We start from the raw sequence: 25,446 nt of genomic DNA, 5'->3' as shown, positions 1-25,446 counted from the left end.
TACAGAATAGCAGAAGTGTAGGAAGGCAGGGTTATGATGATACGTAGAAGATCACCAATGTGTGAATTTGTGCAGTTGCACAAATGTAAAGGGATGTGCCAATGAAGGTGCCCACCCTGGTATTTATCCAGTGTCAGTGGATTGCAATGCAATAGTGGCTTTGTGCGATAAAGTCCAGAGTCAAGTTGAAGAATAAAACATTGCAGTGGCTGGCAGAACAAAAAGTCAATCAAAATATAATGACAATAATGCCACCTACTGGCACATTTGACCCATCTGGAGGAGCCATCAGTTTCTTTTTGGTCTTAATGCTTGAGTTGCGTTAACAATTCAGAGTATGCCATCATAGACTGAGTATGATTGTCTTCCAAGGAAAGAGAGTGAATATACTACATCAAAAATTCATGAGACAAAAAATGTCTCTCACTTTGGATTTTTCAGATTTTGGACTACCTGTATTTGTATTTGCATATGCATACATAATGAGATGGCATGCAGATGGTTGGTGGATGTCTAAACACAAAGAAGTCTAAATGCAAAAGATGAATGAATGTGCCTATATTATGTATGTACATAATGAGATAGCTTAGAGATGACAGCTTGAAGACTAAACACAAAATTAATTTATTTCATTTACATTTATACACATATGCCAAAGCTAAGTTGTAAACAAAAGTTTTAATAATTTTGTACATGAAACAAAGTGTGTGTATATTGACCAATCAGAAAGCCACCCATGTGGGCAATTTTAGAGGGTTTCGAAATTTGGAATTAAAGGGATGCGCAACCTAGGAGAAAGCTTTGTGTTTACTGCCACCTAGGGATACAACCAAGAAGTGTTTTATCTTTATGACCAAAAAGACATATAAAAGGTAAAGGTTTCCCCTGACGTTAAGTCCAGTCATGTCTGGCTCTGGGGTTGGTGCTCATCTCCATTTCTAAGCCGAAGAGCTGGTGTTGTCCGTAGACACCTCCAAGGTCATGTGGCCGGCATGACTGCATGGAGCGCCGTTACCTTCCTGCCGGAGCAGTACCTATTGATCTACTCACATTGGCATGTTTTCGAACTGCTGGGTTGGCAGAAGCTGGGGCTAACAGCGGACACTCATTCCGCTCCCTGGATTCAAACTGCCGACCTTTAAATCAACAAGTTCAGCAGCTCAGCGGTTTAACCTGCTACACCATCAGGGGCCTTAAATACATATAGTAATACCCTGTTTCCCCGAAAATAAGACAGTGTCTTATATTAATTTTTGCTCCCAAAGATGCACTAGGTCTTATTTTCAGGTGATGTATTATTTTTCAACAAAGAAGAATTCACATTTATGGTTGAATTTTTTAAAAATGAAAATTTATTATCTACTGTACAGTAGTTGTCATCACAAACTAGCATAACCAAACTGTGAATCCTTTCAAGAATGTCTATATTATATTTTATTGCTATACTGTTTTTAAATTACTGTTTTAAATTTCTGTTCGTATGTCAATTTATGTTATTGTTGGGCTTGTCCCTGTACAAGGTGCCCTGAGTCCCTTCTGAGAGATGGGATACAAGAATAAAGTTATTATTATATTATTATTATTTCTTGTTACTACCTTTATTTCCATGTACAACCATCTATGGTATGTACATTTACCGATCCTGCATGCTTCCAAACAAAAACTTTACTAGGTCTTACTTTCGGGGGAGGCCTTATATTTAGCAGTTCAGCAAAACCTCTACTAGGTCTTATTTTCTGGGGATGTCTTATTTTTGGGGAAACAGGGTACATATAGTGATACATATAGTAATAGGGTTCCTTTATGCTAACAAGGTGCCACCACTCATTTAGAGTAGCCTTCATTTTGATAGCAAGTGGCCTGAAAATCTTATGCTAGGGGTATGGGAGCAATTTTGCAAATTCCTCCACCCCAGCCATCCTAGAAACGTTCCCAAGTTTTCCACCACCCATGTTTATACAATGAGGGGAGTGCATTGATACCCTCTTTTATGCGAGAGTTACATAATACATCAGCTTGAATGTATGGCAAACTGGGAAACATCTAGAACATGCTGCATCCAAACAACAAGCGGGCCATGGCAGAACACTGGAGAACTGATAGAAGAACAGTGGAGAAATGTAGAGTAATAAATAAGCCACTGTGAACAAAGTTTCATTCATTTTATCATAAACTACTGCGGGGAATAGCACAGAGTTTATAAGGGTGGGGATGCATTGATAGCCCAACTACGGGATCTTGATTGAGTTCCTTCACTCCTTCTGGAAGTTGAAATCTAAATGTTCTCATCAAGTGAGTGAAGAAAAGGAAAAGTTCCATCCTCGCCATCTGTTCTCCCATGCAAACTCGAGCTCCTGCAAGCAGAAAGAAGGGAAAATGAAATAGAGCCATTCCATCAGCTCTCTGGGATCTCTCTGTTGCCAGTGGCATTGATGCAATTATTTTGTTTGGTTGGTCAAGGAGGCCCTTCCAAGGTCTCCCACCCCAAATTTCATAATTGCAATCACAGAACCCTATAATTTCTTCTGATCTTCAGCACTGCTTTCATTGTAGGAATTGTCTATTTAATGTGTGCAATATCAAGTATTTGGGTAAAGAACCTCTAGATCAGGGGTCCCCAAACTAAGGTCTGTGGGCCAGATGCGGCCCTCCAGGGTCATTTACCTGGCTCCTGTCCTAAACTTTAGACTTAGGCTTGATCTAAGTCTACCTGGTCTTTGGAGGTCCCTTTGCTTACTTATGAGATCGTCTAGATGGTCTTTGAAAGTCTCTTTGCTTAGCTACAGCCTTATGAGGCCATCTAGATGGCTTTTGGAGGTCACTTTCCTTACCTATGGTTTTATGAGATTGTCTAGATGGCCTTTGGGGTCCCCTTTCCTTACCTACAGTTTTATGAGATTGTCTATATGGCCTTTGGGGGCCCCTTTCCTTACCTATGGCCTTATGAAACCATCTAGATGGTCTTTGAGGTCTCTTTCCTTATCTATGGTCTTCTGGTGGCCTTATGAGATTATCTAGATGGTCTTTGAGGGTCTCTTTTCTTACTTATGGTCTTATGAGACCATCTAGATGGTCTTTGGAGGTCTCTTGGCTTACCTATGGTCTTATGAGATCGTCTAGATCAGAGGTCCCCAAACTAAGGCCCATGGGCTGGATGTGGCCCTCCAAGGTCATTGACCTGGCCTCTGTCCTAAACTTTAGACTTCGGGTTGACCTAAGTCTGAAATGACTTGAAGGCACACAACAACAATCCTAATTTTGGACTATTTCATCATAGTCCGGCCCCCCCAACAGTCTGAGGGACCGTGAACCGGCCCTCCACTTAAAAAGTTTGAGGACCCCTACTCTAGCTCATGGGCCTGTATTCTAAATCATTGATTTAGGACCCATCTACACTGGCCCCAAACCCCAATTTGGACTGGAAGTCAATCCTGAAAGTCCAAGAACTTCCAGTCTGCAATATGGGGTAATTAGGATTAACTCAGTTTTACCCTATGTTACCCTAGAATTAGGGAACACTCCAGAGAAGCCCCATGCTTCGGGGTGACTATGGATAGCAGGACCAACCCTAAACCAAAGCGGTATGGTGTCCACATGGGCCAGCATTGCCATCCCCTTTTCCCTGCTCAGCAATACAGGGAAAACAGGATAGATTGGGCCAGTATCACTCTCCCATCACTGTGGCAGACGGCCAAGGAGCTCCAGACAGCTCTTGGCCATCACTGGACACCTTTATTGAGACCTGCAAATGCACTCTCGCAATCAAGGAAAAGGAGCGGGATCTTTCCTGGAGCTCTGTGGCCATCTGGCACCAGTGATCCAGGCAATCATCTAAAGTGACGATCTAGCAGGGCCAAACCAGCTTCAGCTACACAGGATGGTGCAGCCTCTGCCCTGCCACTGATGTAGGATGAAGACAAAGTGTGTAGCCACTAGAGGTGTGCAAAATGGCAGAAATCCATGTTGAAATTTATTTTGAAATTTGGATAGCCCCCCTCCCCCCAATTTTATTTTGTAAATATTTCAAAAATTGGGAGTGGGCGGGAGGTTATTATGAATCCAAATTTTGCAAGTTTTCTTTTGTTTCATTGGTTTTGTTCCATTGGGGGAAATTTTGGGGGCTCATTTCTCCCTCATTTTATCAGGATGAAACTTGTTACACTTGTAGGACACTTTAAGGACCAAAATGTCTCCAAGTTTCAGAACGTTTTGCTCAATTACTGATTTTGGGGAAAATATTAATGTTTTTACCAAAAGATTTTTCAAACTACAACAGGGATTTATGGGACTTGAAGTCCAAAACAGTGGCACAAGAGGGGAGGAGAATGAAGAGGAAAAGTAACTCTGTGACTGGCTGAGGAAGAGGATGTGAGTTTTGCAGAAGAGCCTTTATGTCCCCTCTATTCCTCCGTTATCCTCCGTTTATCTGGACATTTTTTATTGGCTGGGTCCCCCTTGGCTAGAATAAAGCAGACTGCTCACTGCACAGCCCCATCGCCCCCCACCAAAGAGAGATTGCTTGTGTTTGCAAAACAAACTTTCAGACTACTAACGATACTTACAGAACTTTTCCAGAATTTCTGGGGTGCCTGTTTCGTTTTGTCTGGGTTCAGTAGGGCTGAAATTCGGGTTCGTAAATCAAGTCGTAATTTTTTCTAAAATTATTACGACTTACAAACCCCGTCTGAAACTTTGCATAGCTCTAATAGCCACCCTGGGGCCTTCCTGAGTATTGCTACTCTGGATCAGTCCTAGATTTTAGACTGTGTGTAGATGTGTTCCTTAATTACAAATCTGTGAATATTCAAGTCCCATTATATACAATGGCAGTGGTTCCCAAACTTATTTGGCCTACTGCCTCCTTTCCAGAAAAAATATTACTCAGCTCCCCCTGGAAATTATTATTTTTTAATTTTAATAGCAATTAAACAGAAAGATATATGTATTAATGCATAGGGCAAATGCACCTGTGGCCATCACCGCCCCCCTGGATCACTGCAGCACCCACCAGGGGGCGGTAGCACCCACTTTGGGAATCACTGTACAATGGCATAGTAAAATTATGTCATACATAAAATGACACATTCAAAAAACATTCTTTTCCAAATATCCTCAAGCCATAAATAGTTGAATCTGTAGATACATGGTAGGATGTAGAGCATGGGTCCCCAAACTAAGGCCCGGGGGCCGGATGCGGCCCTCCGAGGTCATTTACCTGGCCCCCGCCCTCAGTTTTATATTATAATATATTGTATATACATATAATATTGATAATAATATTATAATGTAATACAATATAACACTAATAATAATACCATATAATAATATTGATTATATATTCTACATTACATATAATATAACTAATAATATTACAGTATAGTGGTATAGTTCAATATAGTAATATATAATGCTAATATTGTGATATGCTAATAATATAATGTATTGTATGTACAGATAATTTGTAAGCCACTCTGAGTCCCCTTTGGGGTGAGAAGGGTGTGATACAAATGTAGTAAATAAATGCAGTAAATAAATAAATAAATAAATTTTAGACTTAGGCTCGCCCAAAGTCTGAAATGACTTGAAGGCACACTACAAAAACAACAACAACAACAACAACCACCACAACCCTAATTAACTTGACTATCTCATTGGCCAGAAGCAGGACCACACTTCCCATTGAAATCCTGATAAATGTATGTTGGTTAAAATTGTTTTTATTTTTAAATATTGTATTGTTCTTTCATTGTTCTTGTTGTTGTTGTTGTTGTTGTTATTGTTGTTTTTGCACTCCAAATAAGACATGTGCAGTGTGCATCGGAATTTGTTTGTATTTTTTTTTCAAATGATAATCCGGCCCCTCAACAGTCTGAAGGATTGTGGACCGGCCCTCGGCTTAAAAAGTTTGAGGACCCCTGATGTAGAGGAACTGTATTGCCCCTTGGTCTGACCTTCCAAACCCATCTGTAATGCTAAAAATGTAGATAGTGAGGGGGAAATTTCATGTAGCTAGAATTCTATTTGGAGATGTAGTGTCTTCATCCCCATGCCATAGTTGCAGCCCCATTTGGGATCTCATTGGTGTTTTATAACTACTGTATATACTCAAGTATAAGCCTAGTTTTTCAGCCCTTTTTTAAGACTGAAAAAGCCCCCCTTGGCTTATACTTGGGTGAGGGTCCTGGTTGGCTTATATTTGTGTCAGCTTATACTCGAGAATATATGGTACATTTATTATTTTTCTCTATTATTATTAAGATTATTACATTTATTATTTTTCTCTATTATTGTTGCTACTATTACATTTATTTTACTCTATTATTATTATTATCAACACAACGACGTTGTATGGCACAGCAAACAAGATAGATATGCTGGATTTCGTTTCACAAAACCACAAGTCGAACACTTCCCAAGTGTCTAGGACTGTGTGATGTATTTTCGGATGATGCGTGCAGATCCCAGTAGGGTGGCCTTTTGCAGTTGGCAGATGGTGATTTTGTCAATGTCTATTGTTTCCAAATGCCAGCTGAGATCTTTTGGCACGGCACCCAATGCGCCAATCACCACCGGGACCACCTGCACTGGTTTCTGCCAGAGTCTTTGAAGTTCAATCTTGAGGTCCTGATAGCGGCTGAGTTTTTCCTGTTGTTTTTCATCTATGCAACTGTCACCTGGGATGGCAACATCAATGATCCAAACCTGGTTCTTGTTCTTGTTTTTTTTATTATTATTATTATTATTATTATTATTATTATTATTATTATTATTACATTTATTATTTCACTCTGATCTTATTATTATTGCATTTATTATTTTATTGTATTTATTATTACATGTATTATTTTCCTGTATTATTCATTATTATTATTACATGTATTATTTTACTCTATTATTATTAAAAGGATACATAAGCACATTTACATTGAAGAAGATGAGAATAATGATTTGATCATTAAATTTGAGCTTTATGTAAATATTCAAAAACATTTAATCTACTGATGCGTCAATTAATGTAATTTTATTGGTATCTATTTTATTTCTGAAATTTACCACCCTCGGCTTATACTGGAGTCAATGTTTTCCCAGGGGTTTTTTTGTGGTAAAATTAGGTGCCTCGGCTTATATTCGGGTTGGCTTATACTCGAGTATATGCGGTATGTGAATTCCCTTTAAAATTTGGTTGTGCTTTTTTTGGATGTGATGAAGCAATCATATTCAGTTCACAGTGGTGTAAGCAAAGTATGAGTTGTGCATACTTGGGTGTTGATAGAATCATAGAGTTGAAAGAGAACACCTGGGCCATCCGGTTGAACCCCCTGCCATGCAGGAAAAGCACAATCAAAGTACCCCAGGACAGATGGCCACCCAGCCTCTATTTAAAAGATTCCAAAGAAAGAGCCTCCACCACTCTCTGAGGCAGTGAATTCCACTGTTGAATAGCAATTCTTACGATCAAGAAGTTCTTCCTAATGTTCAGATGGAATTCCCTTTCCTGTAATTTGAACCAATTGCTCCATGTCCTAGTCCAGTGATGGCCAACCTATGACACGCGTGTCAGCACTGACATGCCTAGCCATTTTTGCTGACACGCTGCTGCATGCAGATTGATTGGATGACTATGTCTTTTGTGGCCAAATTTGGTGTGATTTGGCCCAGTGGTTTTGTTGTTTACTCCATGGGAATTATGCACATTACATTATCATTATATCATTCTATTATTATTCTATTATTATTGTAGTATATTATCATATTATTACTATTATATTATTATTATATTATTCATTATTCATGACTACATTCATGACTAGCCATTTTTGCTGACACGCTGCCGCATGCAGATTGATTGGATGACTATGACTTTTGTGGCCAAATTCGGTGTGATTTGGTCCAGTGGTTTTGTTGTTTACTCCATGGGAATTAAGCACATTACATTATCATTATATCATTCTATTATTATTCTATTATTATTGTAGTATATTATCATATTATTACTATTATATTATTCATTATTCATGACTACATTGAAACTAGAATAGAGAGAAATCGGTGTGGAAATTGCAAGAGGTACCATAGATTGTTGTACATGGAAGTAACAGTAGTAAATAGTTTTTGATTTATTAAATACAGTTATATATTATACTTATATATTTTTGTTATTTAAACTATACATATTGAGAAATTATGGTTTTTTTCTCAAAGTGACACACCACCCAAGTCATGCTAGGTTTTTTGGCGAATTTTGACACACCAAATGCAAAAGCTTGCCCATCACTGTCCTAGTCTCTAGGGTTGCAGAAAACAATCCTGCTCCCTCCTCCTTATGACATACTTTCACATATTTAAACATAACAATCATGTCTCCTCTGAACCTTCTCTTCTGCAAGCTAAACATGCCCAGCTCTTAAGTCGTTTCTCATAGGGCATGGTCTCCAGACCTTTGATCATTTTAGTTGTGTAACTACTCCTCAGTGCACACTCCTCAGTGTTGTGTAACTACTCCTCAGTGCTCAGTACCAAATGAGTCATTAAGATTATGGAAGGGGGGGGGGGACACATTTGCATACATGCAATCCATTGCCCAACATCAACATTCAGCAGAAGGGTGGTGCAGCACAACTATCACTTAAGCTGTGTTCACTGTGAGTAACCTTAATGTAAGATCTCAGATGAGGTTAGTCCTTACTAACAGAGCCAGTTTTGTAATGCAAAGAAATGGTGAGTCATAAGTCTGTAGGCAACTATTATTACCGTATATACTTGAGTATAAGCCGACCCAAATATAAGCCGAGGTACCTAATTTCACCACAAAAAAACTGGGAAAACATTGACTCCAGTATTAGCCGAGGGTGGTAAATTTCAGAAATAAAAATAGATACCAATAAAATTACATTAATTGAGGCATCAGTAGGTTAAATGTTTTTGAATATTTACATAAAGCTCAAATTTAAGATGAGACTGTCCAACTCTGATCAAATCATTATTCTCATCTTCTTCAATGTAAATGAAGCAACTCTGGTTGTTCCTGACACGAAAAAAATGTAAATGTGCTTATGTATCCTTTTAATAATAATAAAGTAAAATAATACATGTAATAATAATAATAATAATAATAATAATAATAATAATAATAATAATAATAATAATAAATACAGGAAAATAATACAGTAGAGTCTCACTTATCCAAGCTAAACTGGCCGGCAGAAGTTTGGATAAGCGAATAAGGAGGGATTAAGGAAAAGCCTATTAAACATCAAATTAGGTTATGATTTTACAAATTAAGCACCAAAACAACATGTTATACAACAAATTTGACAGAAAAAGTAGTTCAATACGCAGTAATGTTATGTTGTAATTACTGTACTTACGAATTTAGCACCAAAATATCACGATATATTGAAAATATTGACTACAAAAATGGCTTGGATAATCCAGAGGCTCTACTGTACAAGTAATAATAAATAGACTAAAATAATAAATGCAATAATAAAATAATAAATGTATTATTATTATTATTATTATTATTAATAGAGTAAAATAAATGTAATAGTAGCAACAGTAATAGAGAAAAATAATAAATGTAATAATACCAATAATAATAGAGAAAAATAATAAATTTACCATTCATTCTCGAGTATAAGCTGACCCAAATATAAGCCACCCAGGACCCTCACCCGAGTATAAGCCGAGGGGGGCTTTTTCCGTCTTAAAAAAAGGCTGAAAAACTAGGCTTATACTCAAGTATATACAGTATATCTGCCTTTCTCTTTCCACTAGTTTTCATTCAATTGGCTCTGTTCTAATTGTTTGGCATTCAGTCTAATCTGGGATCCAAGGGAACATATAGTCTCAATGTTGACTAACCCTACTTTGTAGACTAGAAGAAATGTTTTGGGTGGAGAAAGGTCCAGCTTCTACTTCTAGAGCTTTCTCTTTCCATTTACTCTACAGAGATTTTGGTTGTCCTAGAATATATATCTCAGGATAAGAAATACTAGTTTTTTTAATAAAAAAAAAAATAGGCTCAGTGCCTCTACCACACTGCCAGTACATATTTTAAAGCTCCTTTAAACTTTCAAAAATAATAGGAGATTCCAACCTAGGTCAATGTTTAACGCCGGGGATGGTTCTCCATCTGAATTCCTCCAGATAAAATTTGGAAATTACTGTATATACTCGAGTATAAGCCTAGTTTTTCAGCCCTTTTTTTAAGACTGAAAAAGCCCCCCTTGGCTTATACTCTGGTGAGGGTTCCTGGGTGGCTTTTATTTGGGTCAGCTTATACTCAAGAATATATGGTACATTTATTATTTTTCTCTATTATTATTGATATTATTACATTTATTATTTTTCTCTACTATTGTTGCTACTATTACATTTATTTTACTCTATTTTTATTATTATTAATGCATTTATTATTTCACTCTGATCTTATTATTATTATTATTATTATTACATGTATTATTTTACTGTATTTATTATTATTACATGTATTATTTTACTCTATTATTATTAAAAGGATACATAAGCACATTTACATTGAAGAAGATGAGAATAATGATTTGATCAGAGTTGGACAGTCTTATCTTAAATTTGAGCTTTATGTAAATATTCAAAAACATTTAACCTACTGATGCCTTATTTAATTTAATTTTATTGGTATCTATTTTTATTTCTGAAATTTACCATCCTCGGCTTATACTGGAGTCAATGTTTTCCCAGGTTTTTTGTGGTAAAATTAGGTGCCTCGGCTTATATTTGGGTCAGCTTATACTCGAATATATATGGTAGTTTGTAAGAAAAAATGATCATAGCCACAGATAGAAACCCCTCATAACTAAATGGTGGTAGGATAATACTCTGGATCCAAGAACAACATCCTACCACGGTGAAGTGTGTCATTAGGCTTACTCTTTAAAATATATTTCCAAACTATTTGAATTTGAAGAAAACAAAACTGAATTTGAAATAATGTACAGTGTCTACTTAATGAGAAAAAATGTACAAATTTAAAATAAAACTAGAGGAAAAGCAAATGAAAGCTTGTATGATTCAATGGGTCAAAAATACCAGAATATTGAGCTGGAAAGATAGCAGAGAAGGTGGTCACAAGAACTAAAAGATATTCTAAACAAACAAACAAACAAACAAAAACTACGAATTTCAAGTGAGTACGTTACATGATTATAGCAGCAAGATTATGCACAAAAATGGAAAACGAAAGGATTGACCCTGAAAGAAAACTAGAGTTTTAGAATTGGCAGAAATGGACAAATTAATAAGGGAGAAATCAACTGATAACATTTCAAAAGAATGGAGCCATTTACAGCATTTCTAGAGAAAAAAGGAAATGTCAAAATGTGTCACGACCCAGGCTGCAGAGCACCAATAACCATACACAGAGGCCAGAATCTAACTAATATCTTTATTGAAGGAATATATAAAGTTAATAAAAGCAAGTGTATGAAATAGTCCAGAAATAGACCTTTCAGGAAAGGTCAAAATTAGTCCAAAGAAACAATGTCCAATATGAAATATTAAGGTCCAAAGTTGTAATCCAATAACCGAAACACTCACTTTGCCAGGCAAAGTGAGGGGAGATGACAAGGTCTTTTAGTCCATGAAACTTGAGCGAAGCTAGGAAGTAACTTGATTCTTGGAAAAACGAGGCTTGATTCAAGGCAACAAGGAAACAAGGAACAAGAGCAAGATCCGTGGTAATTTCTTGGTAAAATCCGGGAAACAAGACGAGGCTGAGTCTTAGAAAGCAAGGCAGGATTCGTGGAGTAAACAAAGCTGGGAACGAAGGCTTGGCGACAGGAACGGAGGCTTGGAAGCGGAGTAGCTGTCCACACACGCTACTCCGGTTGCTGACGAATTGACTCCGCAAGATCCCTTTGTGGGTAAAACACCTAAATAGGGTCCCGTTTTCCCGCCCAAGAGCAGTTCTCTGGAGAACCAGAAACGAAAGCTATTTTCTGAGTCCAGATGCATGACTCCCTAAACTTTCCCATGGGAAGCAGGCTTAATCAGCTGAATGCTTAGCAGCTATCCTAGCACTCCTGCGAGACGCCTGATCGACTCCTCTCTGTTGTTTACAAAAATCATGGCGAGAAAACGTTGGAGATTTAGGCTCAGGGCTTGTTTGACAGACTTCTGGAAGACAAATCTCTTGCAGGTGCAAGGTTTCCAAATTTGGCTGGGAAAGTTCCAATTCTGACTGAAACGGCGAAAAACCCAAGTTCTCCTCCTCATCTGGCACAACAGTGCCAGAAACGGGACTACATGGCCCATGACTCATCACACTATCCCCCTCCTCAAGCCCCCTCTCAAACTGGGACTCTCTCCCCGAGGCGCGAGGCCGCGGCTTGGCGGGATAGGTCTGATGGAAGCGGCGGGTTAAATCGGGGGCATGGACTGTGGAAGCGTCTTCCCAAGAGCGTTCCTCGGGGCCAAAACCCACCCAGTCAATGAGATATTGTAGGCGGCGGCGGTGAAAGCGAGAATCCAAAATGTCCTGAACCTCAAACTCCTCCTCCCCATCCACCAAAACAGGAGGGGGGGCCGGCCGGTCTGTATCAGGGCGCACACCATCCGCCGGAAGGAGCAGGGAGCGATGGAACACTGGATGAATGCGCATAGAGCGTGGAAGTTGGAGTTTAAAAGTCACGGGGTTAAGTTGCGCCACCACTGGATAGGGACCAATGAAACGGGCATCTAACTTCCGGCAAGGGCGATGGGAGGGCAAAAAGCGAGTGGACAGAAGAACCCGGTCTCCTACCTTGATTTCGGGGCCCGGCTGGCGATGTTTGTCCGCGTGACGTTTATAGTCCTCCTTGGCTTGGTCTAGTTGCTGGAGCAAGAGTTGTTGCACCGCTGTGAGTTCCTGCAGCCAGTCCTCTGCTGCGGGAACTTCTGAGGTTTCAATGACAGGGGGAAAGAAACGTGGATGGAAGCCGTAGTTTGCAAAGAACGGGGTTTCTTTAGTAGAAGCCTGGACCCCATTGTTGTAGGCAAACTCTGACAGCGATAACAGGGAAGCCCAATTGTCCTGCTGGTAGTTCACATAACAGTGAAGGTATTGTTCCAAAGTGGCATTGGTGCGCTCAGTTTGCCCATCTGTTTGGGGATGATGAGCCGAAGATAAACGAGAGTCTATGCCCAATAGTTTTTGTAGTGCTTTCCAGAAACGAGAGGTGAATTGGGACCCACGGTCTGTGACCAAACTCTTGGGCAATCCATGCAATCTGAAAACATGTTGGAGGAATAGATCTGCAGTCTCTTTGGCCGTGGGAAGGCCATCACAGGGAATGAAATGGGCTAACTTGGTGAAAAGGTCCACCACCACTAGGATCGTGGTGAATCCACAGGAAGGTGGTAGATCAGTGATAAAATCCGCAGAGATTATTTCCCATGGGTGGGATGGGGTAGGGAGGGGATGCAGAAGCCCTGAGGGCTTTTCCCTTCTTGTTTTGGAGCGCTGACATACTGGGCAGGTGTTGACATATTTTTCCACATCCTTGCGGATCTTGGGCCACCAGAAATCTCTTAGGATCAAATGCATGGTTTTAAATAGTCCGAAATGCCCTGCTGGCTTGCAGTCATGACACAGACGAAGTGCTTTTTCCCTGCCCGGTCCTGGGGGGATGTAAACATGATTTCTATAGCAAAGTAGCCCATCCTTAAGCGAAAAGGGAAAATGTAGTCCTTGGCGAAGTTGGTCCTGTGCCCAGGCATCTGCTTGCTGACTAGCCCTGATTTCCTGAGCACAAAGGGGCCCTGGAGTAGAGGGAGTTGATTCAATGGGAGTGGATTTGGTGTTTCCCACTGTGAGCGTGGCAAAGTTCTCGGGTTGTAGCAGCTGGGACTCCAAGGTCTCCTTGCGCCCTGCAGCGTATTCCGGTTTCCGCAACAGAGCATCTGCTTGCTTGGTCTGGGCTGGGGTTACATAATGAATTTGGAAGTTAAAACGTTCAAAGAATAAAGCCCAGCGTTGTTGCCTCTGATTTAGCTTGCGGGCAGTTCTTAGATGCTCTAGATTCCGATGATCAGTATGGACTTCAATGGGAAATTTGGCCCCTTCTAACCAATGTCTCCAAGTTTCAAAGGCTGCCTTTATGGCCAATAGTTCCTTTTCCCAAATGGTGTAATTTCTCTCTGGTGCGGTCAATTGACGGGAATAAAAGGCACAAGGATGAAGATGATCTCCCACTGGTTGTAGGAGTACAGCCCCAATTGCCACATCGGAGGCGTCCGCCTGCACGACAAAAGGGGTTTCAGGATCTGGATGCTGAAGGATTGGCTGGGACGTGAATAATTTCTTTAGTTGCTGGAACCCTTTCTCTGCTTGATCTGTCCAGCGGAAAGGCTGTTTCCCACGGATGCAGCTGGTGATTGGGTCAGACCAGCGGGCAAAGTCTGGAATGAACTTGCGGTAGTAGTTCGCGAACCCCAAGAATCGTTGCACCTCTTTCTTGTTGGTTGGCGCCCGCCATTCCAATACTGCTGAAACCTTTGCCGGGTCCATGGAGAGCCCTAGTGGCGAGACGCGGTACCCCAGGAAATCTACCTCTTGTAGATCAAAAGCGCATTTTTCCAGCTTGGCATAAAGTCCATGATCCCGCAATCGTTGTAACACCATTCTGACGTGGTTCTCATGTTCTGATTGTGATCTAGAAAACACCAAAAAATCGTCCAGGTAGATGATCAAGAACCGATCTAGATAATCCTGAAAGATGTCATTGACAAAATGCTGGAACGTTGCGGGAGCTCCACATAAACCATAATTCATAACTCGGGACTCGAATAATCCGAATTTAGTCTGGAAGGCGGTCTTCCACTCGTCCCCTTCTCTGATGCGAACTAGATTATAAGCCCCCCGAAGATCCAGCTTGGTGTAGACCTTGGCTCCTCGAAGTCGGTCTAGTAGGTCCGAGATCAAGGGCAGGGGATAGCTGTTCCGCTTAGTGATATTGTTCAATGCTCTATAGTCCACCACCAAGCGTAAGTCCCCTGACTTCTTTTTCACAAACATCACTGGGGAAGCGGCTGGGGATTGAGAGGGTCTGATGAATCCCTTGCGAAGGTTTGACTCTATGAACTCCCTGAGAGCTTCTTGCTCCGGTTCAGTCAGGGAGTAGAGATGTCCTCGCGGGATCGGGGCCCCCTCCACCAAGTCAATGGCACAGTCATAAGGTCTATGTGGGGGTAATCTCTCGGCTTCTTTTTCATTGAATACATCCCAATATTCTGAGTACTTCTTGGGCAAGGTGATAATGGGTTCAGTGTCTGTGGCATGGCAGACCTTGGCTACAAGGCAATGGTTTTGGCAATATTTAGAAGCAAACTGCAGTTCTCTGTTGGACCAGGAGATGCTTGGGTCGTGAAGTGTCAGCCATGGAATTCCCAAAATCACAGGGAAATGGGGAACCTCGGTAACAAAGAAGGAAATCTCTTCCATATGTTCCCTTATCCACATTCTGGTGGGTTCCGACCACTGGCTTACGGGACCCGTCTTGAGGGGGCGGCCATCGATGGCTTGCACCACACGGGCGTTCTTGAAGTCATGATATTGTAATCCCAGAGAGTCGGCATACTCTCTATCAATGAAATTGTTTGTGGCTCCTGAGTCTATCATGGCATGGACCATGACGGGCCCTTTTTTTGCTGACCACAAGGTGACCACTAGAAGAAATAGGACCCCGGTTGGCGGCTCTTGAGTGGGTTTTTTGACCGGGTTGGCGAGCCTCTCTACGCCCGGTCGCTGGCTTCCCCCGCCGGCTGTGCGCCAGCCGCCTCAGACGTCTTCGTCTCCGTGGAGGATGCCGCCGCCAGACGGGCGGCGGGCTTCCCTTTGGCTGGGCACTCTCTGGCGAAGTGGCCCCCGTTTCCGCAGTACCAACAGAGATTTAGGCGTTGGCGGCGGGCCTTCTCGGCGGCATCTAATCTGGGACGCACATTGCCCAACTGCATCGGCACCTCCTCGCTCCCTCTGGGGTATGGGGCTGGTGGCGGGGGTCTCCATACTGGACGCGGCTGGACGCCGGTGGGAGCGGGAGGTTTCACCCCAGCTCTACCGCTCTGGCCTCGGACCCATTGTTTCCTGTTGGCAAGCATGACTTCAGCTCGTAAACATTGATCAATGAGTGCTTCAAGAGAGTGGGGAGGATCCACCTTGGAGATTTCTTCCAGCATCTCAATGTTGAGACCCTCCCGAAATTGTCCTCTGAGGGCTACATCGTTCCAGCCGGTGTTGTGGGCCAGCACTCGGAACTCGGCTATGTACTGGGACAAGGGTCTGTCCCCTTGGGAGAGGCGCCGGAGTTTGTGGCCGGCTGCCTCCAAATTGTCCTCGATTCCCCAGGTCGCCTTAAGGTGGTCCAAGAAATGTTGCGCTGATCTTAGATGTGGGGAGACTTGGTCGAACAGTGCCGTCGCCCAGTTGGCCACTGGCCCGTCCAAGAGACTGTAAATCCACGCCACCTTGATGTCTTCTTGGGGAAACTCGGCAGCACGGGCCTCTAGATAAGCCTGGCATTGGCGACGGAAAACATGAACCTTAGAAGCTTCTCCAGAAAACTTGGTTGGCAACGCCATGGCCGGGAGACGGATTCCGCGCTCCTTCAAACCCCTTATTTCCCCATCCTGCGCATTGAGCTTGTCACGGATGCGGTCCACTTCGTCCTTGTCGATGGTGTAGCTAAGTGGCTGGCCACCCGGCACGGTTCCGGTAGACATTCTGGCCTAGGTTAATTGGTGCTTAGGGTGGCGGAGTCAAACTGTCACGACCCAGGCTGCAGAGCACCAATAACCATACACAGAGGCCAGAATCTAACTAATATCTTTATTGAAGGAATATATAAAGTTAATAAAAGCAAGTGTATGAAATAGTCCAGAAATAGACCTTTCAGGAAAGGTCAAAATTAGTCCAAAGAAACAATGTCCAATATGAAATATTAAGGTCCAAAGTTGTAATCCAATAACCGAAACACTCACTTTGCCAGGCAAAGTGAGGGGAGATGACAAGGTCTTTTAGTCCATGAAACTTGAGCGAGGCTAGGAAGTAACTTGATTCTTGGAAAAACGAGGCTTGATTCAAGGCAACAAGGAAACAAGGAACAAGAGCAAGATCCGTGGTAATTTCTTGGTAAAATCCGGGAAACAAGACGAGGCTGAGTCTTAGAAAGCAAGGCAGGATTCGTGGAGTAAACAAAGCTGGGAACGAAGGCTTGGCGACAGGAACAGAGGCTTGGAAGCGGAGTAGCTGTCCACACACGCTACTCCGGTTGCTGACGAATTGACTCCGCAAGATCCCTTTGTGGGTAAAACACCTAAATAGGGTCCCGTTTTCCCGCCCAAGAGCAGTTCTCTGGAGAACCAGAAACGAAAGCTATTTTCTGAGTCCAGATGCATGACTCCCTAAACTTTCCCATGGGAAGCAGGCTTAATCAGCTGAATGCTTAGCAGCTATCCTAGCACTCCTGCGAGACGCCTGATCGACTCCTCTCTGTTGTTTACAAAAATCATGGCGAGAAAACGTTGGAGATTTAGGCTCAGGGCTTGTTTGACAGACTTCTGGAAGACAAATCTCTTGCAGGTGCAAGGTTTCCAAATTTGGCTGGGAAAGTTCCAATTCTGACTGAAACGGCGAAAAACCCAAGTTCTCCTCCTCATCTGGCACAACAGTGCCAGAAACGGGACTACATGGCCCATGACTCATCACAAAATGCTGGAGAATTTTGAAGATTGAATCAAACATTAGGATAGTAAGGTGGAATTAAGAAACTATCTAAAATGATAGATTAGCAGAATAATAATATTTTCATATGGGGGAAATTATTGTCTTAAAAAATGTATAATAACATATTGCTGAAAGAATAAGAAATATACAGATTAAAATAATAAATTTACAAACGATGCAATTGCACTGAAGCTATCATCACTCTTCATCACTATCTATGGTTAGAGACGATGGGAGTTCTAGTCCAAAAACATCTGGGGAGCCATGTATTGCCCACCCTAATTTAATCAATTTTTTCCATCAGTATTTTTGAAGGAAGCCAAAAAAGTGACCGTATAGATTCAAATGACAAGAAAATAAACTCCATCTAATTATTTTAAAGAATGTATTTACTGTAAAAACAGTTTGGCAGCAGAATAGTTTACATTGCAAAGTTTAGGATTCTCTTTCTTTGAAGTCTGGATGAAGGTCTTTCAGTGGTGCTGTAATTGTATATTTCTGCATTGACAGAGACTACGTGCCCTTGTAACACTTCCTAACTCCAAGATTCTTTATCTTAATTCCAAACTTACCTGCTCCAAATGGCAAGAATTCTTCTCTAGTGATGAACTTCCCTTCCTTGTCCAAAAAATGGTTTGGGTTGAATTCATTTGGCGTCTCCCATTGCTTGGGATCACAAAGAACAGAATTCAGATCTGTCACAACAATGGTTTTCTGAAAGAAATAAAAAGTTGATTCAGAACACATCTATGCTAGCATGCTTCATGGTCTCTTAGGCTGAATCTGCACTGCCCTATATCCCAGGATCTGATCCAGATTATCTGCTTTGAATTGGATTATATGAGTCAATGTTATCTGGGATAAGCAGATAACCTGAGATCAGATCCTGGGATACAGTGGATCGTAGATCCCACCTTAAAACATGGCTATGTGCCCAGGCTTTCAAAGATTAAATGATAAAGACGACCCGGACTGATTTACGGCTACAGCACGAGGATTTTGGATGGATGGATTTTAATCATATGTTTAATATTTTTATATTGTTTTAATTGTTTTAATTGGATTTTCATTGCTGTTTTAATTATGTGTAGGCATCGAATTGTTGCCAATTTTGTACACCACCCTGAGTCCCTTTGGGTGAGAGGGGCGGGATATAAATGTTGGAAATAAATAAATACATACATACATACATAAATACATAAATTGGAGCTGGTAGCATCTAAGTCAGTGATAAATCTAAGCTTTACACACCCAACTCTAATTAGCTTCCAGGATCAGATAGGATCAGGTGCCTTTAGTAAATCCCTTGCTTTAATCCAGTGTTTAACAAAATTTTGGTCTTCTAATTCCCTGAATCTCTGATCCCTGAGGCTTCTGAGAGTTGAAGTCCAAAACAACAGAAGAACTAGAGTTTGGAAATCACTGCTTCCATCAGTCTCTGAGAAATTGAAATTGAACTCCAACAAATAGAACATTTGAGGAAGTCCCATTTGAGGGGAACTCTTGATTATTGGAAAGGCACGTGGCCTTAGTGGACCTATTTCAGCTGATCTAATTATCATGATTTCAGGTAAGCCCTATGGTTAGACAGTATGAAGCAACTGTTTTGGATATAAGATGCTGAGATGTACGTAAGAGTAGGAGAAAGAAAGAAAGAAAGAAAGAAAGAAAGAAAGAAAGAAAGAAAGAAAGAAAGAAAGAAAGAAAGAGAAAGAAAGAAAGAAAGAAAGAAAGAAAGAAAGAAAGAAAGAAGGAAAGAAAGAAAGAAAGAAAGAAAGAAAGAAAGAAAGAAAGAAAGAAAGAAAGAAAGAAAGAAAGAAAGAAAGAAAGAAAGGAGCATAAGATGTTGAAGGACAGAGCTCTCTGTGATACAGGCCTTCCCTGAACTTCCAAAGTAACCACTTTGTCTTTCATCCCAGGCTGAAGTATGCTTTGGGCCAATCTTTCATCTGAAGTATACAGGCAATCCTCAAGTTACTAACATCAACTCATACTTAACAACAAGGGTGAGACAACAGGAAGTAAGAGAAATCTTACTTGGAAGGGAAATGCATTCCTGAAAGAGTTATCACGGGGAAATAAATGGTGTCTCAATGGAAAGGTTATCAAGGATCCTTGTATCCACAACAAATCAAATTTTTCAAAATCCAGTTATCACAGGGACAGAAAGTGAGGAGAAATCCTATAAACAGGGGCATATACAAACACCACAGGGGTGTTAATCCTTCCCTATGTGACCCAATAGTGTTGTGCTTTTGAATGGAATTGCTGTCCATTTTGTGTAGTTTTATTTGTGTTGTCTCATTTTCGTATTTGGTTCCTGCTAACGAAAATGGGCCACCTATACAACAGGAATTTTCATCTGGTTAATGAAAAATACAAAACTTTTCATGCCATTGGCAGCAATGGGAGGGCTTCCAAGGCTCAGTTCTTGAGCTAAAGGGGTGAAAATTGTCACACACTGAGGGCATTTTGACCCCTTTTAGCCCACCAACTTTTAAAATGTTTGGGTCTTTCACAGAGTACTATTGTTATTAATAATATAATATTATTATTAACACCCATTGGCACACAACTGCTGTCATGGGGAGGCATCCCTCTCCCAGACTCAGCTTACGGTCCCAGAATAACTATCGTTATTTATATTAATATTATTATTAATACCCATTGGTAAACATCAGCTGTAATGGGAAAACAGCCCTCTGTCAGTACCTGCTTATTGTTAAGAGTCCAAAACAAAAGGAAAATAAAAGCAAGCACAATGACTGTGTGGCTTACATTTTCATCTCACCTCTCATTTCTACAAAAATGTGATCATTTGTTTTGTGTAGATGAATGGTTGAAACAAAACGATAGCACAAAGGAAACGAAGGAAAAATTTTCGCGTACATCTCTACTACCCAAAGCTAGCTAGCTCGCTCTCTCTCTCTCTCTCTCTCTCTCTCTCTCTCTCTCTCCACTAAAAGTACCTGTTCACACTTACATACAAATTTAATTTAAGAACAAACCTACAGAACCTATCTTGTTCATAACTTGGGAACTGTCTGCAAATGATAGCATCCACAACGTGGCAGTCCTATAGGATGAGTAGCAAATTTGGGTTCCAAAATGGAATGCTTCCGTGGATAGGAGTTCTCTTTCGAAACTTCTACCTTTCAGGTGAAGAAGGTAGGAAATATAGGAAGACACTGTGTCAATTTCCCTCCTCATGTTAACCAAATAAGGTTTTTGATTTCTAAAAAAGCAACTCAGTATTTAGCCGATTACTCTGAATGGGCCTCTAAAGTTGTCATACATGTCATACATGAATAACTGTCATTTATCATAAGGCCATTTACAATTGTTTGGATTGTAGATTTGCACCCAGACCATCTACTTGCCCTGTTGGGTTTCCCAACTTTCTGCAGATTGTTTTAATGGAGGAACTATTAAAATGTCTCTTTGCTTTTTGCTATGGAATTGCAACCATATCTGTCATCTGCACCTTTGGGATGTGATAACCAAGAATGTGCAACTCCTTTGCACACCGTCTGGGGATCCCAACAGGTAAGATATATTTGACCCGCTGAGCCTCATGAATCACAGCATTGGTGTACGGCATTTTCTTCCGATCTTGATAGCTGACGGAGTGAGAGGAACCCAACACATCTTCCATCTCTTTGTAGACTCTTTCTGAAGGAAACAGTGGGAAAGAAAGCTTTATTCTGCAATCTTTTTTAATGCAGGGAAATCAGATAATCACTGAAAAACATTTCTTCCACAATAAACAATTCCTCACTGTAGCTGCTGAGCCCCCGGTAGCGCAATGGGTCAGGATTTGAATCCGGGGAGAGGGGTGAGCTCCCATCTGTCAGCTCTAGCTCCCCATGCAGGAACATGAGAGAAGCCTCCCACAGGATGGTAAAACATCAAACATCCAGGTGTCCCCTGGGCAACATCCTTGCAGATGGCCAATTCTCTCACACCAGAAGTGACTTGCAGTTTCTCAAGTCACTCCTGACATGAAAAAACCTGTAACTGCCATGTGTATTTTCATTTCAATATGTTCCGTAAAATTAGGATTTTAGAAAGCTCTATGTGAACATAGTTTACTGGGTACATTTTGTCTACTACATGCTATTGGTCAAGGTAACAAGATCACAAGTATGAGAGTTTTCATCCATAGGCCATTCTTGGAGGCATAAAAATCTTCACAATTCAGGACTTATCCTGCATAAAATCCACGTGTGTTTTTCAAAAAAGAGAACAGTCTTTTCTGCACAGGAAATACCATGTTCTGTCAGAGCGCGCGGTTTGGATAAAAACACATGCAACGGAAGATCAACGAAGAATCACATATTTCCAACTATTATAGTTTGTGGAAAGAGGAGGGCAGTTCAAAAACAAAATCTGGGTGGTTTGCACCAAAATTAATTTGCAAGGAAAATCCTGTGAAGGATAATTTGTTTGCTACTGCAGCAGAGAGAAAATGCCTGCAATGATTCAGATTCACAACTTAAAGATGAAATAGTTAATAGTAAAGGTAAAGGTTTCCCCTGACGTTAAGTCCAGTCATGGCTGACTCTGGGGGTTGGTGCTCATCTCAATTTCTATGCCGAAGAGCCGGCATTGTCCATAGACACCTCCAAGGTCATGTGGCCACTGGCATGACTGCATGGAGCACCGTTACCTTCCCGCCGGAGCGGTACCTATTGATCTACTCACATTGGCATGTTTTCGAACTGCTAGGTTGGCAGAAGCTGGAGCTAATAGCAAGTGCTTACTCCACTCCCGGGATTTGAACCTAGGACCTTTCAGTCTGCAAGTCCAGCAGCTCAGTGCTTTAACACACCTCGCCACCGGGGCTCCTGAAATAGTCAATGTTGAGGTATAAAATCTATTGTTATTGTTGTGTGCCTTCAAGTCATTACTAACTTATGGGGACTCTAAAGTAACTAACTTATGGGTTTTTCAGGGACTGAGAGTTATCATTCTCAGGCCAGGATGAACAGCTTCAGAAGCTTCAAGGATAGGCAAACTTCAATTAAGTACCTGAAAGTGATAACTCCAGCCAGAGGTTGTTTGGGATAATTTCTGGATTTTAGTTGGTTTTTCAGATAACAAGTACCATACACTTAAAATAGTTGTTAACACGGAAGAATTACATAATATTACTTTAAAAACCATCCTTTCTGTAGGAAACAAAAGAAGCTCTTGAGTCCACTAGACAGGTCTTTCTTACCTTGGATATCGGGATGAGCGACCATCAGGAGAAGTGCCCATTGCAGAGAACTGGAGGTGGTCTCTGTCCCAGCAATGAAGAGTTCGATAATACATTGGGCCAGGTTGTCTTCACTGAAGGTAGAGTTGGGGTCTCCCTTACTCTGTTGTTGATAACAGAAAAATAAAATACTGTGGAATAGCAACCCTTGGAACCTGGAGGAAGTGGGCTATCTGAGGCCCCATCTACACTGCCATATAATCCAATCTATACAGTAGAGTCTCACTTATCCAACGTAAACGGGCCGGCAGAATGTTGGATAAGCAAATATGTTGGATAATAAGGAGGGATTAAGGAAAAGCCCATTAAACATCAAATTAGGTTATGATTTTAAAAATTAAGCACCAAAACATCATGTTATACAACAAATTTGACAGAAAAAGTAGTTCAATAAGCGGTAATGTTATGTTGTAATTACTGTATTTACGAATTTAGCACCAAAATATCACAATGTATTGAAAACATTGACTACAAAAATGCGTTGGATAATCCAGAACGTTGGATAAGCGAGTGTTGGATAAGTGAGATTCTACTGTATATATAAAAGGGTAATGAAATTTCGGCCTAGGACAAAACAACAAAACTACACATCCCAGAAACACTAAACTTGGCAACACAACCCCTCATCCATGCCTCTACGTTCATACAACAAACAGCTCCAGCTACTCCAGAAAACGGCCAGGCTTTGAGACTGCAAGGCTATTCACTGCTATTCCACCTGGCCAACAAAGGATTCCCATAAGCCACAGCAAAGCGTGGCCGGGCAAAGCTAGTAGCATATATAGAAATTACTGTCTTATAGTTTATATAATTGGATTACATTTCTAGTTATAGTGGCCTCTTGCCTGTTCCTCTTCTACACTGCCATATAATCCAGTTTATGTATCCAGATTCTCTGCTCTGGATTATACTCATATTCCCATTCAAACCAGATAATCTGGATTCAGAAACTGGATTATATGGCAGTGTAAATTCACGCCCATTCTACACTGCCATATAATTCATATTATCAAAGCAGACAATCCATATTATCTGCTTTGAACTGGATTATCTGTCTAGACTGCCAGTTCAAAGCAGGTAAAATAGCAGGCAGACCTCATGAGATTATTTATTCATAATAATAATAATAATAATAATACTTTATTTATATCCCACCACCATCTCCCCACGGGGACTCGGGGCGGCTTACATGGGGCAGTGGCCCAAACAACATAAGAACAAAATATAAGCAACACAATACAATCACAATATAAAAAGATAAAACAATAATACAGTATATCACTATAAACAACAATAGAGGATAAAAATTTCATTTAAAACACATAAATGGTAAGACCGTAATAAAAACAGGAAAATTTACCACATTTGTAGCCCGCCTTTCCCAACCCCGAAGAGGTTCTGGAAACTTACTTTCTCCATTTGAAGTAGATAGTAATCAATAAAATCCTGAGGATCATGCAGGTCCTGGTTTTCCTTGTGCTTTTGTATCTCTTCTTTTGCAAATGAAAGTGCCATTTTCATGTTGGCTAGTGTCCATTGGTGAAGCCCTGGGAGATACTTCATGATCGAAGGGAAAGTGGTATATAGCTAAGACAAAAGAAAACTCTGTTAGTGTCATAGTAACAGAGCATATCTACCCAATTATATGGTAATGGGGCATATCTGAATATATATATCATGATCTGAATTATCTCTGAGATTATGTCTAGAGAACTTTTGTGAGGATTCTTCAAAATAGCTCCTGGATACCAGGTGGCAGTAGTGGACAGAGGTACAGTTTACACGCTTCTAATATGTCTCATTTCCCTTCTTATTTTTGGATAAATATTAGGGATGTAGTTAATGATATCAGTCAACCACCAGGCACAGTTCTATCATCTCCATAGGTGGGGAAACTGAGGCAGCAATGCAAAAATAAAAAGATGAATTAAAGTGCATTAAAACTGCAGCAGATGGGCAGAGGAAGGGGAGTTTTTCATAAGGACATCGAAACTATGAAATCCCATGTAATTGCCCTTCCCTTAAAGATCTTCCAGACTTACTGCTTTGCAACCTTTTAATGACCTACATCATATTCCCTTTTGAAATTATGCAGAAAGTTAATTCAGTACTTTCCTTACAATATCTATCTATCTATATAAAAGAGTGATGGCATCAGGGCAGCGGAGAAAACAACAAAACTACAGGCCCCCCAACCTCGAAATTTGACAACATAACCCATCATTCATGGCTCTAGGTTGATACAACAAAAAGAAAAGAAAAATAAAGTCCTAATTACAGGGAGAGGAATAATAGTTTTTATCCAATTGCTGCCAGTTTGAAGGCTAAGCTCCACCCACTTGGTCTCCTAGCAAGCCACTCAGCCCAGGGGACAGACACAGTTAGGCCTCACTTAGGCCTCTTCCACAGATTATCAGATTTTAAGTGGATTATATGGCAGTGTAGA

General features: G+C 40.9%; 1 protein-coding gene across 1 annotated transcript; it reads right to left on the bottom strand.

Moving 5' to 3' along the window:
* Nucleotides 1-572: 572 nt before the first annotated feature.
* On the bottom strand, nt 573-25,442 carry LOC103279732 (cytochrome P450 2J2). Its single transcript, XM_016995703.2, has 5 exons — nt 24,411-25,442; nt 22,962-23,103; nt 21,225-21,412; nt 18,313-18,454; nt 573-2,354 (listed from the first exon to the last, which is right to left on the bottom strand). The coding sequence occupies exons 1-5, from the start codon at nt 24,561-24,563 to the stop codon at nt 2,167-2,169; spliced, it is 813 nt and encodes a 270-aa protein (XP_016851192.1). The 5' UTR covers nt 24,564-25,442; the 3' UTR covers nt 573-2,166.
* Between the last annotated feature and the right edge of the window lie 4 nt (nt 25,443-25,446).

The sequence above is a fragment of the Anolis carolinensis genome, chromosome 3 (genome assembly GCF_035594765.1).
Source record: "Anolis carolinensis isolate JA03-04 chromosome 3, rAnoCar3.1.pri, whole genome shotgun sequence".
NCBI lineage: Eukaryota > Metazoa > Chordata > Lepidosauria > Squamata > Dactyloidae > Anolis > Anolis carolinensis.
The sequence above is the reverse complement of the archived record's forward strand: the minus strand, read 5'-3'. Positions and strand labels throughout refer to the sequence as shown.

What these genes read in the sequence shown, in the direction of transcription:
- LOC103279732 (XM_016995703.2), bottom strand. Translation starts at nt 24,563, where the DNA reads ATGAAGTATCTCCCAGGGCTTCACCAATGGACACTAGCCAACATGAAA. An exon ending in TTGGTTATCACATCCCAAAG is followed by an intron (nt 18,455 to 21,224) that starts GTGCAGATGACA and finishes TATTTCTTTCAG; the next exon opens with AAAACCATTGTTGTGACAGA. An exon ending in ATTCTTGCCATTTGGAGCAG is followed by an intron (nt 2,355 to 18,312) that starts GTAAGTTTGGAA and finishes TTCTGCTTGCAG; the next exon opens with GAGCTCGAGTTTGCATGGGA.